The sequence below is a fragment of the Rhineura floridana genome, chromosome 9, assembly GCF_030035675.1.
Source record: "Rhineura floridana isolate rRhiFlo1 chromosome 9, rRhiFlo1.hap2, whole genome shotgun sequence".
Lineage (NCBI taxonomy): Eukaryota > Metazoa > Chordata > Lepidosauria > Squamata > Rhineuridae > Rhineura > Rhineura floridana.
Window position 1 is genome coordinate 40698305 of NC_084488.1, and position 13624 is coordinate 40711928.

The following is a 13624-nucleotide window of genomic DNA, read 5'->3' on the forward strand; positions in this document are numbered from 1 at the left end:
TATCTAAAGACGCTTCACTCTGGTTTCAGGCTAGAGTTTGGCTCTGAAAAACCTTGATCACCTTGGTTGATTATCTGTATTGGGGGAGAGATGTGGGTGGGGGTGTGACCCTGTTGATTTTCCTTGACATCTGAATGGCTTTTGGTTCTATCAACCTTGGTATCTTCCTAGAATAGCTTGGTGAGATCGGAGTTTGAGAGATGATGCTATGGTGCTTGCACCACTACCTACAGGGCTGATACCAAAGAGTGGCAATGGAGGGACTACTGCTTGCTCCCTCTGGCTTATGGGCTGTGGGATTCCTGCATGTGTGTTATCTATTTGATGCAACTAGCAGAGGTCATTTGGAGACTTGGTGCGTTGTGTCATCATTATGCTGCTGACATTGCGCTCTGTCTCTCTTATACCACTTACATTTGGTGAGGCTGTGCAAGTTCTGTACTGGTGGAGGCAGTAATGGGCTGAATGAGAGCCAAAAAAATGAAGCTGAATCCTGATAAGACAGTAGAGGTTCTGTTGGTGAGTGGTTCTTATGTCTGAGAGCTGGGAGGAAAACCCTATTCTGGAATGAGTCCCTGTGAAGGAGCAGGGTTGACGTTTGGGGGATGCTTCTTGATCCAACTTTGTTTCTTAAGTCTGGATTGCATCAGTGGCTTTTGCTACAGGTCCCAATGACCTCAATAGCTAGGAGAGGCTATTTCCAGCTTCTGCTGGATTGCCAGTTGCACCTCTTCCTAGATTGGGATAGTTTGGCCACAGTCATCTATACGATGGTGTCCTCAAGACTGAACTGCTGTAATGCACTCTATATAAGGCTGCCCTTGAAAATGGTCCAGAAGCTGCTGTTGGATTGAGCGGGGCAGCAAGGTAAAATCACATTGAGCTTGTGGGAGCTCCCTTTTTGCTACTTGGCCCAATTCAAAGTGTTAACGTTAAAGTGGTAATATTTAAACATCTCTAAGTGGTTTAGAAATGCTTTAAAATAAATAAACATTAGCATATTGAGCCCTAAATGATTTGGGGCCCAAATACTTAAAGGACCATCACCTCTCATATTTGGCTAATTGTAGCCTGTGTTCTGTGGGGGAGGCCCTTCTCATGGTCCCATAGATGGGAATGTCCTGATGTACAGTGATACAGGGGAAGGCCTTCTCCATGGCAGTGCCCCAGTTGTGGTGTCCTGGTTATGGAAACCCCTTTCTTTAGAATAGCCTTTCCCAACCTTGTGCCCTCCAGATGGTTTGGACTACAGCTCCCATAAACTTCAACCAGTATGGGAATTGTAGTCCAAAACATCTGGAGAGCACCAGTTTGGGAAATGATGGACAGCATGTCTCTGCAAAACATTTTCTTTCTTCATTCTGTCCCTTAGGGAAAGAGACTAAACAGTTGCAATTACGATTAGATTGTACTATATTCTGCAGTATGGATTTCGTTGCAGTGAATTACATATTTGTTCAGAAGGGTACCTGGCATATATATGCCTCTTGCTCTTGATTACTAGGTAGACAATAGATTTAAAGACTGGGTTATGACCTTGGGCTTGAATGGCAGTGGCACATATAATCAAGAACATAACTTTTTGACTCATTGTACATCAGCTGCCACTCCAGTGGATTCTCCTCCATGTTCATTTCTCTGAATACCTAGATATCCATATATGTATGTTGCCTCAGGTTGTTGCGTAGGTGGAAACTAACTCTTGCTTGTGTGTTTGTGGGTGTGAATATATATAGTTAGTCATGGGGCAACTACTCAGCTACAGAGACTTTCACGTGTTTATGTATACCCAGTACTTACTGTATATATATTTGCCTAATCTGTTAATATGCATATATCGGTAACAGAGTGCCCAGATGCTGACCAGAAACTTGAGAAAATAGGTGCAGAAGTCCTGTCACTCTTGATCAGGTTAAGGTGGCAACTTCTGTATCTCTTGCAACCACTACTTCATGTGGAAGAAAACTGCTTTGCAAACAAAACTGAACTCCAGATTGCTGTTTTAGTGGCATAATGCTTATCCAGCTTTTGAATTCAAATATAACATCTCAGTAGTAGCTCAGTACGTTAGTTTGCTGCTAGCAAACTTTGAGTATACATGCATCTAGGAAACCTGATTGGGCCATGTTTCCTGGACATACTAGAGACTGATATTTAAAGAAGAGTATATTCTTGTGACATCCACAAGCTCAGAATTTGCTGTGGAAAATACCAGTCTTTCCTGCAGCAATTGTAAAAGTGTGGAGAGTTGCCTTTACTGCTATGTACTTCAACTGATGGCAGCAGCTTGCTTTGAAAACAAGCGAGGCTGATACTTCCAAACGTGAGTCACTGTTTGAATGTTAGTGTGAAAATACCTAAACCAGACCAGCTTGCTGTAGCATCTGTGCTTGGCATACAAACACTACATTAATTCTGCTTCTCTTGCAGTGGGTTATCATTGAACAAGGATGCTACACTTACTCTATGGTGGTTGTACCCCTCTACGACACCCTTGGAGCCGAAGCTATCACTTATATTGTAAATAAAGGTATATTCTGCATCCTTCAACTGAATACATTTGTGTGCAATACTGTCACTGTTGAAAAGTTCACTGTGACCTGAACATCACTGAATGCAACTGGTTTTGCAGCCATAAATTTATTTGCAGAATTATTTTTGAAAGCTGCTATAGCAACAGAATATCAGTAAATAGGATCAATGCGCCTCTAATAGCCGGGTAGACACTAGGACATACTCACTGTAGGAAATGAATCCATAGATTTTGGCAGTCTGTTTTAGATTAAAATGGCTTGGGAGAAGCAGCAGTCTGAATAACATTCTTTGAGTAGCCTAGAAAAAGATCTCTGCAGCAAAATTAAAATACAAGCATAAGTGTACAATATGCAAATTACTTCCAACCTAGGTTAGATAGTCTTTCATGTAGAAATAGATTAGACAGGGTACGCTAATTCTAATTACTCAAACTTCCATATGTTTGCCACCTTTCTTCCTACCTTTCTTCTCAATTTTAGCTGACATAGCATTGGTTTTTTGTGATAAGCCTGAAAAAGCCAAGCTTCTGCTGGATAGCACTGAGAAGGGAGAAATATCGGTCCTCAAGACAATTGTGATCATGGATCCGTTTGATAGTGATCTTGTGACCTGTGGAAATAAATGTGGAGTGGATATTATCAGTATGAAAGAACTTGAGGTAAGCAAAGCAGTTACTGGGACAGCCATTTATTTTGATGATATAGCAAAATGCCTTATCAAGAAAGAAGCCAAGTTTACCCAGTTACAAAATGATGATCTTTGACCAAAAGAGTAAAGGATAAAGGTTGGACTTTTATTGTGTAAAAGACTGAATCTCCTGGCTAGTTTACAAATCGCTATTAATGTTTCACGACACATAGATAATACTAAACATTTGCCAAGATTAAAGTACCAAGTATAACTGGTTCAAAAGTTGTGCAAATTCTGAAAGAATTGCTATTGAAAAATGTTTTTAAAACCTCTGTAGTCCTAATTAATGAAGATCAGAAGCCTTGTACACAAATACATAAAGCAAGGGTTTTTTTAACTTGTGGTCCGTAGTCCAGTCAAGTTGCCTAAACCTAGCATAAGATGAGCCTTGCTGGACTGGGCCAAAGGCCAATCTACACCAGCATCCTGTTCTCCCATTAATCAACCAGATGCATGTGGGAAGCCTTCAAGCAGAACCTGAGCACAACAGCACTCTTCCCATGTGTGATTCCCAGCAACTAGTATTCAGAAGCATACTGCCTCTGACAGTGGAGGTAGAACATAGCCATCGTGACTAATAGCCTTACTGTCCATGAATTTGTCAAATCCGCTTTTAAAGCCATTCAAGTTGGTGGCCATCACTACCTCTTGTGAGGGTTAATTCCATAGCTTAACAATGCCCTGTGTGAAGGAGTACTTTCTTTTGACTGTCCTGAATCTTTCAGTGTTCAGCTTCATTAGATGACCCAAGTTCTAGTGTTATGAGAGAGGAAGGAAAAGTCTTTAAATGCTCCTTTAGGTGACAGAGGTTCTACCGGAGCATTTGAAAGATTATTCTGGGTTAATGCTCAGGGATGTCCATTCCTGTCTGAATTTCTCTCTCCCTATTAAGAATCACTATTGCCACCAGACAGAAGGGGAGTAGTTGCATGAACCAATATTTTTAAAACATGTTTGCATTTGCGAAAACCATAGGAATTCCTGTGTCCAAATAATTTGCCAGTTAACTACCCGAAGATGGGATTGCACTCCCTCTGAAGGAGCAGGTGCATAGTCTGGGGATGCTTCCTGATCCAACTACGTCTCTGGAGGTCTTGGTAGCTAGAAGTGCCTATATCAACTTGGGCTGTATGACAGCTGCAGTCATTTTGGACTGGGATAGCTCGACCATTGTATGCAGGGATTGGTAACTTCATTGGATTACTGTAATCCAATGTATGTGGTTTCCCCTGCGGCTGGTCTGGAAACTGCAGTTAGTGCAGAATGCTGCCGTATGATTGCTGACAGATCCTGTCAGCATATTACACCTCTGCTTAAAGATCTGCACTGACTGCCAATGTGTTAACTAGTCCAAGTTCAAGGGGTTACTTTTAGTATGTAAAGCCCTCTACAGCTTGGAGCCAGTTTACTTCAAGGATCAGCTTGCCCCATGCGTGCCCACTTGACTGCTTTGATCTATGGAACTTGCACCTTTACAAGTGCCATGTAATGTTCATTCCATCTCTGTGGGGAATCTACCTTTAGAGTGGCAGCTCCCATGCTGTGGAACTCTCTGCCTAGTAACACCAGGCAGGCGTCTTCACTGTACTGTTTTAGATGCCTTCTAAAAACTTTTCTTTTGGTATGCCTACCCAGGCATTTAATTTTATTATGTATACTTTTTTAAAAAAAGATCTGTTGATCTGTATTTTTTGATAAATATTCTATGTAAATGGATTAGTTTTTTGTCTATAAATGTTGTTAAATACATTGTTGTTAAATACATAGTTGCTAAAGAAGTACCACTGAAGAGTTTTCCTGGGGAAAGGATGGCTTAGTTCTTAATCTGCTTGTTTATACTCATGAACCTGTTCAGACTAGCTTATTGCCTCTAGACTATCTCCAGGTTGATTTGCCTTCATACTGGTAAAAAATCACTCTTAAAGCTTTGATCTGGCAGTCCAAGCCATACCACATCTCTGTCCTTCCCTTTCCTCACCTCAGCTTCAATGTCTTCAAAAAATTGATGAAACCAGTGGGGGGTATGCTAGAGGAGCAGTGTCAGACTTAATATGGTGCAATCAATTTAATCAGTTTTGGTTTATGTACTGAGCTGGATGAATGGTTTCTCTTTCTCTTCCAAATAGTTGAGCCTTGGTTAGAAACTTGTGAATGAAAAGTAGTTTTCACTGCAGCTCCTGAGAGGGCTTCAAGTGGGAGCTCTGGAACTCCTGAACGTCTTTAGAATCCTGTCTAACTTGACATCTTTCTCTCTCTCCTAAAGGCTATGGGAAGAGCCCACAGACACAAACCTGTAGTAAGTACCATGCAGCTTCTAATATAGAAGACCTAGTTTAGAATTTTTAATTTGTCAGTGTGTGCATATGATCTTTATGTTAAAGAGAGAATGCTAGTGACTAATCTCTTCTTACTAGGTTGCAAAACCAGAAGATCTAGCCATAATCTGTTTCACCAGTGGAACTACAGGTATGCCTTAGAAGTCTTGTACAGGGGAGACAAAATTTGTCAGATAGGGGCAGTGGAGCAGTTCTTCATTGCACGCTGTAGAACAGTGTTGAGGAATTTCCAGCCCATGAGCCTAATTAGGCCTGCTAGGCCTCTGAATTTGGCCTGTGAAATCATTTTGGGCAAATTTCTCCCACCTGTCAGTCACCTGACATTATATGATGTCAGGTGCAGAGATATGTTGTCAGGCAATTGACTGGTGGGCAGAGGATGGGACAGTTCTGGATCCAGTTCCCCAGCCATGCTGCAGAAACTTTAAAAAATTGGTAGGAAATAGACTTCTGTTAGTCCTAAATTAACAAGAGGCATTAGTGCTATTGGTTTCTAAATATGCGCTTGAGTTTTGAGATACCTGGATTGCAGTCTAATGTAGGAAGCAGTTAATGCAATAAAAGCAGGCGCTTTACTAAAGTGTTATGAGCTCTAGTTTTTGATAGGCCATAGAGACTTCAGTTGTGCATCTAGGCTTCTGGGAAAGAAAAATAAGTGTTTTCGGGGTACATTATCTAGGTTTATCTGTCCCCTGGATTTCTCTTCATATATAGTAGGAAACGTAGGGGAGTAGGATGGATTATGTAGATTCATTATCGATCCTACCATTTTTAAGCCTATGTATACAAGAGTTCTCAGAAGCTCATTTAGAAACTGGATGTCTTCACTACTGCATATATTAACACCTCTTTTCCTTTAGGAAACCCTAAGGGAGCAATGATTACTCACCAAAATGTAGTGAGCAATATGTCGGCATTTGTGAAAGCTACAGAGGTAAAGTGTGCTGACTGACAGTTTTTAAAACCTGGGGAGTGTGCCTCGCTTGGAAAGGGAGCACTCAAATCTTTTGTAATGTACAACTCCTTGAGTTTCAGAAGCCTGCTATAATCAGACTGCTGGAGCCAGGCAACTGCAACTCACGGTTGTAACTTTGTTAATATACTTCTAAAAAACATGAACACACACACCAAGCTGTTTAACGCTGCAATTCAATGCACACTTACCTGGGAGTAAGTCCCATTGAACCCAATGGAGCTTATTTCTGAGTAGATATGTAGTGGATTGCAGTCTAATACTATTAATCTGTAGAAGCCTTCCTCAGCCTGGTGCTCTCCAGATGTTTTGGATTCCAGCTCTCAGCATGCATAGCCAGTCACTGGGGATGATGGGAGTTGTAGACAAAAAAAGTCTGGATGGCACTAGATGGGAAAGGCTGCTTTGTGGATGAATCTTCATTATTGTTGGGTTTATAACACATCCTGTCTTGAAGGCTCACTTAAATTAATTGTAAGGTGAATCAGGACCTATAGTATAGGTGTGTCTGCTAAATTTCTTAATAATAGACATTATTAAGTGACATTGATCTGTGACATTAGTGGTCTAGTGATTAACGTAGTCTTGTAAGAATTCCTGCAGCAATGTAAGGTAGGCCAGTATCTCCACATCAATCATGCTGAGTGGCTTGCTGAAGGTTACTCAGACTTCATGACCAAGATGAAATTTAAGCAAACCACTACCTGACTTCTGTGCTTAACTACTTTTCTTCCTTGTGTTTTAATTTTGGCTAACATGCTAGCTTACCACCTAACGTTAATTCTATAACAAAGTCCAGTATTGCGTCTCTACTTGCCTGGTTTCAAAAACTCTTGTAAAAAAGCACATGACAAAAAGATCTCTGGATTTTTTAAATTGGAAAGTATCCTAATTCTATGTAGCTGTTGGATGGAGTTCAGTTAGACACAGGATTGTTCCATGGTATTTACTGAAAATAATATCCTGCTTCCTGTGAGTTTTGCTGAACCGTTACTTGTTTCCAAGTATCTCTGCTTTGGTGCTTTTTGTCTCTGCCCTCTTCTTGTGCATATTGTACACTTAATGGATTGTAGGTCAATCCGTTTAGCACTGTGTTATAATCTGGGATCCTGTCTGGCAGCAAGGGATGAAACTGTTCATTTTCAGCCCTTTATTTCTGATGTCCTTATATAATTCTTCAGATGATAAAAAGTTGTTGCTTGATTCGGTTTTACTTGCAACCCTGAAGCCAGAAAAAACTTTTTAAATAAAATTGTCAGTAACCCAAGATTAGACTTGACTAACTTGTTCAATTATGAAGGCTGCATTGGAAATGTTTGACACAACTTTCAAACCTGGTAATTTGAACTGTAGTCAAGCAACATCTGGGGACCAAACAGTTGGGAAGGCTGGTGTAGGCCTTTAATTACTGACGTAGAACAGCAACATTGCCTCTAGCTGGACTTTAAAAGCACTGGCCACACAACTGTACCATGTGGTAACTAGTGTGCATTAACCAAGTCAGCCAGATAGGCAAACTTGGGCTTGCTTGGTATCTTTATTTGTAATTTGCGTTCTTTTTCTTTGCTTTGGTGATCATGTGTGCTGATCTTATTTAATCAGCATGAAAATGAATGTGGAATAAGGCAGGGAAACACTTGGTGACTTGGAGCGGCTCAATCTCAGCAACTAAAAAAAATAATTAAAATTTCAAATCTTTCTAAAAATCAAGGTTAACCACTATAAAGAAGGACTTTTGGATGAATTTGAGTTTGAGTTGCCCCAAGGTTGAGAGCTATAGCGATTGGTTCTTGCACTATACAAATTGTAACAATCTTAACATTTTATTCTTGCCTAATGAGTTTCTTTTTCCCTCCTCTTATTGGTGCTTCCATTGACAGAAAGCAGTCTTTCCTTGTACAGAAGATACCTTAATCTCTTTTTTGCCCCTGGCCCATATGTTTGAGAGAGTTGTGGAGGTAGGCATCTGTATTTTCTATGTAACCATTAAGTAGTCTCCTCTTTTTGCAGAGTGGATATATAATGAGTCCCTGTGACACACACATTTCCTTTTTGCCTCTTGCACATATGTTTGAAAAAACTGTTCAGGTAAGTCGCTTTTATGAGGAAACAATATTTGTCAGCCTACCAGCAAGTAAATAAGTCTCTCTAGACCAAGGACCCATCTGCACTATACATTTAAAGCAGTATTATACCACTTTAAACAGTCATAGCTTTCCCCAAAGAATTCTGGAAACTACAGTGTCGCAGGTGTCCTTATTTCCCTCAAAAAGCTACAATTATCAGAGTGGTTTAACAATCAATCCTTCTTCCCAGGGGACTCTGGGAACTGTAGCTCTGTGAGGGGAATGGGGGTCTCCTCTCAGCACCCTTAAACTACAGTTCCCAGGCTGCTTTGGGGGAAACCATGATTGCTTAAAGTGGTATGATACTGCTTTAAACATATTGAAGATGGGGCCCTAATGTGGTTTCAATAAATGCTTAACTCTGAAAACTGGTATCAGATCACTTTCCTTCCCTAATCTGAGATTTCTGCTAAACATCTAAGCATAATAGTACAACATTAATTGCTTGGAAAGGGATGTTTTATAGAAAGCCAAGGTATTACTAACAAACCAAAATTGTGATGTGCCTTCAATTTGATTATGACTTACGGCAACCCTATAAATCGGTGACCGCTAATAGCATTTGTTATAAACCACCTTGTTCAGATCTTGTAAGTTCAGGTCTGTGGAATCAATTCATCTCTTGTTTGGTCTTCCTCTTTTCCTACTCCTTTCTGTTTTTCCCAGCATTATTGTGTTTTCTAGTGAATCATGTCTTCTCATTATGTGTCCAAAGTATGATAACCTCAGTTTCATCAGTTTAGCTTCTAGTGATAGTTCTGGTTTAGTTTGTTCTAACATCCAATTATTTGTATTTTCGTGGTCCATGGTATCTGCCAAGCTATCATCTAACATCACATTTTTCTCTTATCCGATTTTTTCACTGTCCAACTTTTACATCCATACATAGAGACTGGGAATACTATGGTCGGTATGATCCTGACTTTGGTGTTCAGTGATGCGTCTTTGCATTTGAGGAACTTTTCTAGTTCTCTTATAGCTACCCTTTCCAGTCCTAGCCTTCTTCTGATTTCTTGACTATTGTCTCCATTTTAGTTAATGACTGTGCTGAGGTATTGATAATCCTTGACAAGTTCCATGTGGCACCCCACATTTCTTTTAAAGCATTCCATAGTTTTTCGTGATCTGCTCATTCAAAGGCTTTGCTGTAATTTATAAAGCACAGGGTGATTTTCTCTTTCTCATCTGTGTGCATCAGCCTCCGGGATGATGCCATTAAAAATAGTTGTCTGTAGCAGGCTTGTTCCTGCTTTAGTCTTAGCTGGTTTAATCTTGTGCACTGCTTCTTCCGTGCAACCAAACGTTATGCACTTTTTGAACCTGTTGCCTCTGTAGGTTCTTGTAGTAGAGTCTTTCAGGGCAATAGTATTCCTTTTCTTTTTTTTCTTCATTCTTACAGTTGAATGTGCTGATCCAGTAGGTGTGAAAATGATGCCTTGAGTCATACATATAACCCCTATGTAGAGGTTTTGATAGTTATCCAGTTTCCTCATCTCTCTGTCTAATGTAGATATCTATATACTCAAAATGAAACATGAGATAGTGCTGGAAGATGAGACCCCCAGGTCAGAAGGCACTCAATGAGCTACTGGGGAAGGACAAAGGACAAGTACGAGTAGCGCTGTGACTAATGACGCAGCTGGGTCAAAGCCAAAAGGAAGCCCAGAGGCTGATGCGCACAGATGCGAAAGGAGAGTCCAGAGTTGTACGCCGGATACAATAGGAACATGGAATGTGATAAGCATGAACCAGGGAAAGTTAGAAATTGCCAAGCAAGAAATGGAATGTATCAACATTACAATACTTGGCATGAGTGAATTAAAATGGATGGGAATGGGACATTTTCACTCAGGCAACTACAAAATATTTTATGCAGGAAACAAGAAATTAAGAAGAAACACTGCTGGAACCCTAAATGCAACAATACAGTAACTAGTATGTAGGGACAAAGAGAACTATTACAATGGTTATTGTATAGAAATAGAAGAGGACAACAAAAAGGGTAAAACAAGAGCCCTATTCCAAAAGATTAGAGAAATTAAAGGGACATTGAAACCAAGGGTAGGGATGTTGAATAATCAACAGGAGAACACACTGACTGACCAAGATGAAATAAAAGGAACATGGAAGCAATACACTGAAGAACTCTATAAAAGACACAAGGATGACAGATTCATTCTCGGAGGAACCGTATGATGAAGAACCAGAAATTTTAGACTGTGAGGTGAAAGCTGCTCTTAAAATATTTGGAAGAAACAAATCACAAGGAACAGATGGCATACCAATAGAGTTGCTACAAGCTACTGAGACTGAATCTGTCCACATTTTGACAAAAATTTGTCGACAAATATGGAAACCTAAACAGTGGCCCACAGACTGGGAGCATTCAATACACATCCCAATTCCAAAGAAAGGGGATCCTAGGGAATGCAGTAATTATCGAACTGTTGTGTTAATATCCCATGGAAGTAAAGTAATGCTGAAGATTCTACAACAAAGGCTCTTACCATATATGGAGCGAGAAATGCCAGGCATTGAAGCTGGATTTAGAAAGAGAAGAGGCACCAGAGATCATATCGCAAACATCCGTTGGATAATGGAACAGACCAAGGAATTTCAGAAGGAAATCACCCTGTACTTTATAGATTACAGCAAAGCCTTTGATTGTGTAGATCATGAAAAACTATGGACTGCTTTAAAAGAAATGCGGGTGCCACAGCATCTGATTGTCCTGATTATACTCCGCACAAGAGGCTACAGTAAGGACAGAATATGGAGTAGTCGATTGGTTCCCAATCGGAAAGGGTGTAAGACAGGTGTATTTTATCACCCTGTTTGTTTAATCTATATGCAGAACATATACGGAAAGTGGGATTGGACCAAGATGAAGGAGGTGTGAAAACTGGAGGGAGAAATATCAATAAGATATGCAGATGATGCTATACTACTAGCAGAAACCAGCAATGATCTGAATGCTGATGAAAGTTAAAGAGGAAAGCACAAAAGCAGGACTACAGCTGAACGTCAAGAAGACTAAAGTAATGACAACAGAAGATTTATGTAACTTTAAAGTTGACAATGAGGACATTGAACTTGTCAAGGATTATCAATACATTGGCACAATCATTAACCAAAATGGAGAAAATAGTCAAGAAATCAGAAGAAAGCTAGGACAGGGGCAGCTATGAGAGAACTAAAAAAGGTCCTCAAATGTAAAGATGTATCACTGAACACTTAAGTCAGGATCATTCAGGCCATGGTATTCCCGATCTCTGTGTATGGATGTGAAAGTTGGACAGTGAAAAAAGCTGATAGGAGAAAAATCAACTCATTTGAAATGTGGTGTTGGAGGAGAGCTCTGCATATACCATGGACGTGAAAAAGACAAATAATTGGGTGTTAGAACACATTAAACCAGAACTATCACTGGAAGGTAAAATGGTGAAGTTATCATACTTTGGACATGTAATGAGAAGACATGATTCACTAGAAAAGACAATAATGCTGGGAAAAACAGAAGGCAGTAGATAAAGAGAAAGGCCAAACAAGAGATGGATTGATTCCATAAAGGAAGCCACAGACCTAAACTTACAAGATCTGAACAGGGTGGTTCATGACAGGTGCTATTGGAGGTTGCTTATTCATAGGGTTGCCATAAGTTGTACAGGAATACCCCACTATACGGACCTTCACTTTATGGACACTCGCGAGTACCGACATACTTACAGTAGCACCATACCCCTGTTTACATACTTCGCTTCGCAAGAACGGACACTTAACCTTTTGTTGTGGCCTGTTCTTTCGGTGGGGGGTGGAAAGAGACACGACCGCGAATCAGCTGGGAGGCGTGATCACGATCAGCTGAGAGGTGTGGCAGCGCAGCAGCAGAGGTTTTAGCGCGGGGCTTTGAGGCTCCGCGTGAAGGAGAGGTGGCACAGTGGCAGCGCAAGTGAAAAAAGGTAGTGCTTCACTTTAAGTACATTTTCGGTTTGCGTACTCGCTCTGGACCCATTGCGTACGTTAATGTGGGGTATTCCTGTAATCGACTTGAAGGCACATAACAACTACATTACTCATACCCTTAATGCAAGCTGCATGGGTATCTATAGACACAAATTTCACTAAAACCATAAATGCTCTTGAACAGTTTTGTGCTAACTTCATAAAATGTTGAAGCAGCCACAAAGTTTGGCATTGTAAATGGTGACTGAACACTTGCTGCTCCCTGACTCTAAAAGCATGAAAGATGTGCCTTCAAGAGACAGTGAAAGAATGTTCTGACTTGCAAAAAGACAAGTAAATAGAAAGCTCTTTCCTTGGTATGTATTTAGTTTCAAACACTAATAATAGGACTTAGAGCATTGATTCTGTCCCCATAGCTGACTAGTGTGTCTTCAGCCATTGTAGCTAACTTGTTCCTGTTTGTAGCTGATTCTGAAAAGGTAATGAGGCAATCCATGACTTTTCAAGGTGACCTTGGCTTAGCCAAAGTAACATCCGGTCTTTGCTCAGAATCCCCAAGTGTTACAGAATTTATAGTGACTTGCTGCTTAAAATATCAGGGGAGGTGGGAGTACTGTCAGCTTTGCACATAGCTGCCAGAGTTTGATATATTGTCAGGAGTATCATATGGGTAGCCAAGCTCAGTTTAACACTATTCAATGTATTTTAAGAGTTTGGCTAACCCGCTATAGTGAATGTTATCTGAATAACTTCAATGTGTTTCTAAAGATGGAATTGGTAGAAGACACACCTGGCAATTGCTGCCGCATGAGTGTGCAGGTGCAATGCCAAATTCAGGAGTACCCTCCTCCCCTCTCCCTAGGCTGCAGACCTGTTGCTTCAGGAAGAGTGCAACCTATCCAAATCACTTAGAATAGATCATCTGATCAGTATCCCCAGATTAAACTTCATACACAGCTCTGTTGCAGAACAGGGAAAGCCTTGATGTGCCAGCTAATCTC

The 13624-nt window shown here is 40.5% G+C and overlaps 1 protein-coding gene across 12 annotated transcripts in view; it reads left to right on the forward strand.

The window, feature by feature from the left end:
- Positions 1–13624, forward strand: part of ACSL1 (acyl-CoA synthetase long chain family member 1) — an 80335-nt gene that overhangs the window by 38686 nt on the left and 28025 nt on the right. For 11 of the 12 annotated variants that reach the window (XM_061584989.1, XM_061584991.1, XM_061584994.1 and 8 more), the window contains 6 exons: positions 2431–2530; positions 3015–3193; positions 5489–5521; positions 5640–5691; positions 6422–6495; positions 8415–8492. In XM_061584989.1, the coding sequence (XP_061440973.1) occupies positions 2431–2530; positions 3015–3193; positions 5489–5521; positions 5640–5691; positions 6422–6495; positions 8415–8492 (516 nt within the window). Of the gene's footprint in view, positions 1–2430; positions 2531–3014; positions 3194–5488; positions 5522–5639; positions 5692–6421; positions 6496–8414; positions 8493–8544; positions 8623–13624 lie in introns of all 12 variants that reach the window. The other variant, XM_061584990.1, reaches the window with a different exon arrangement.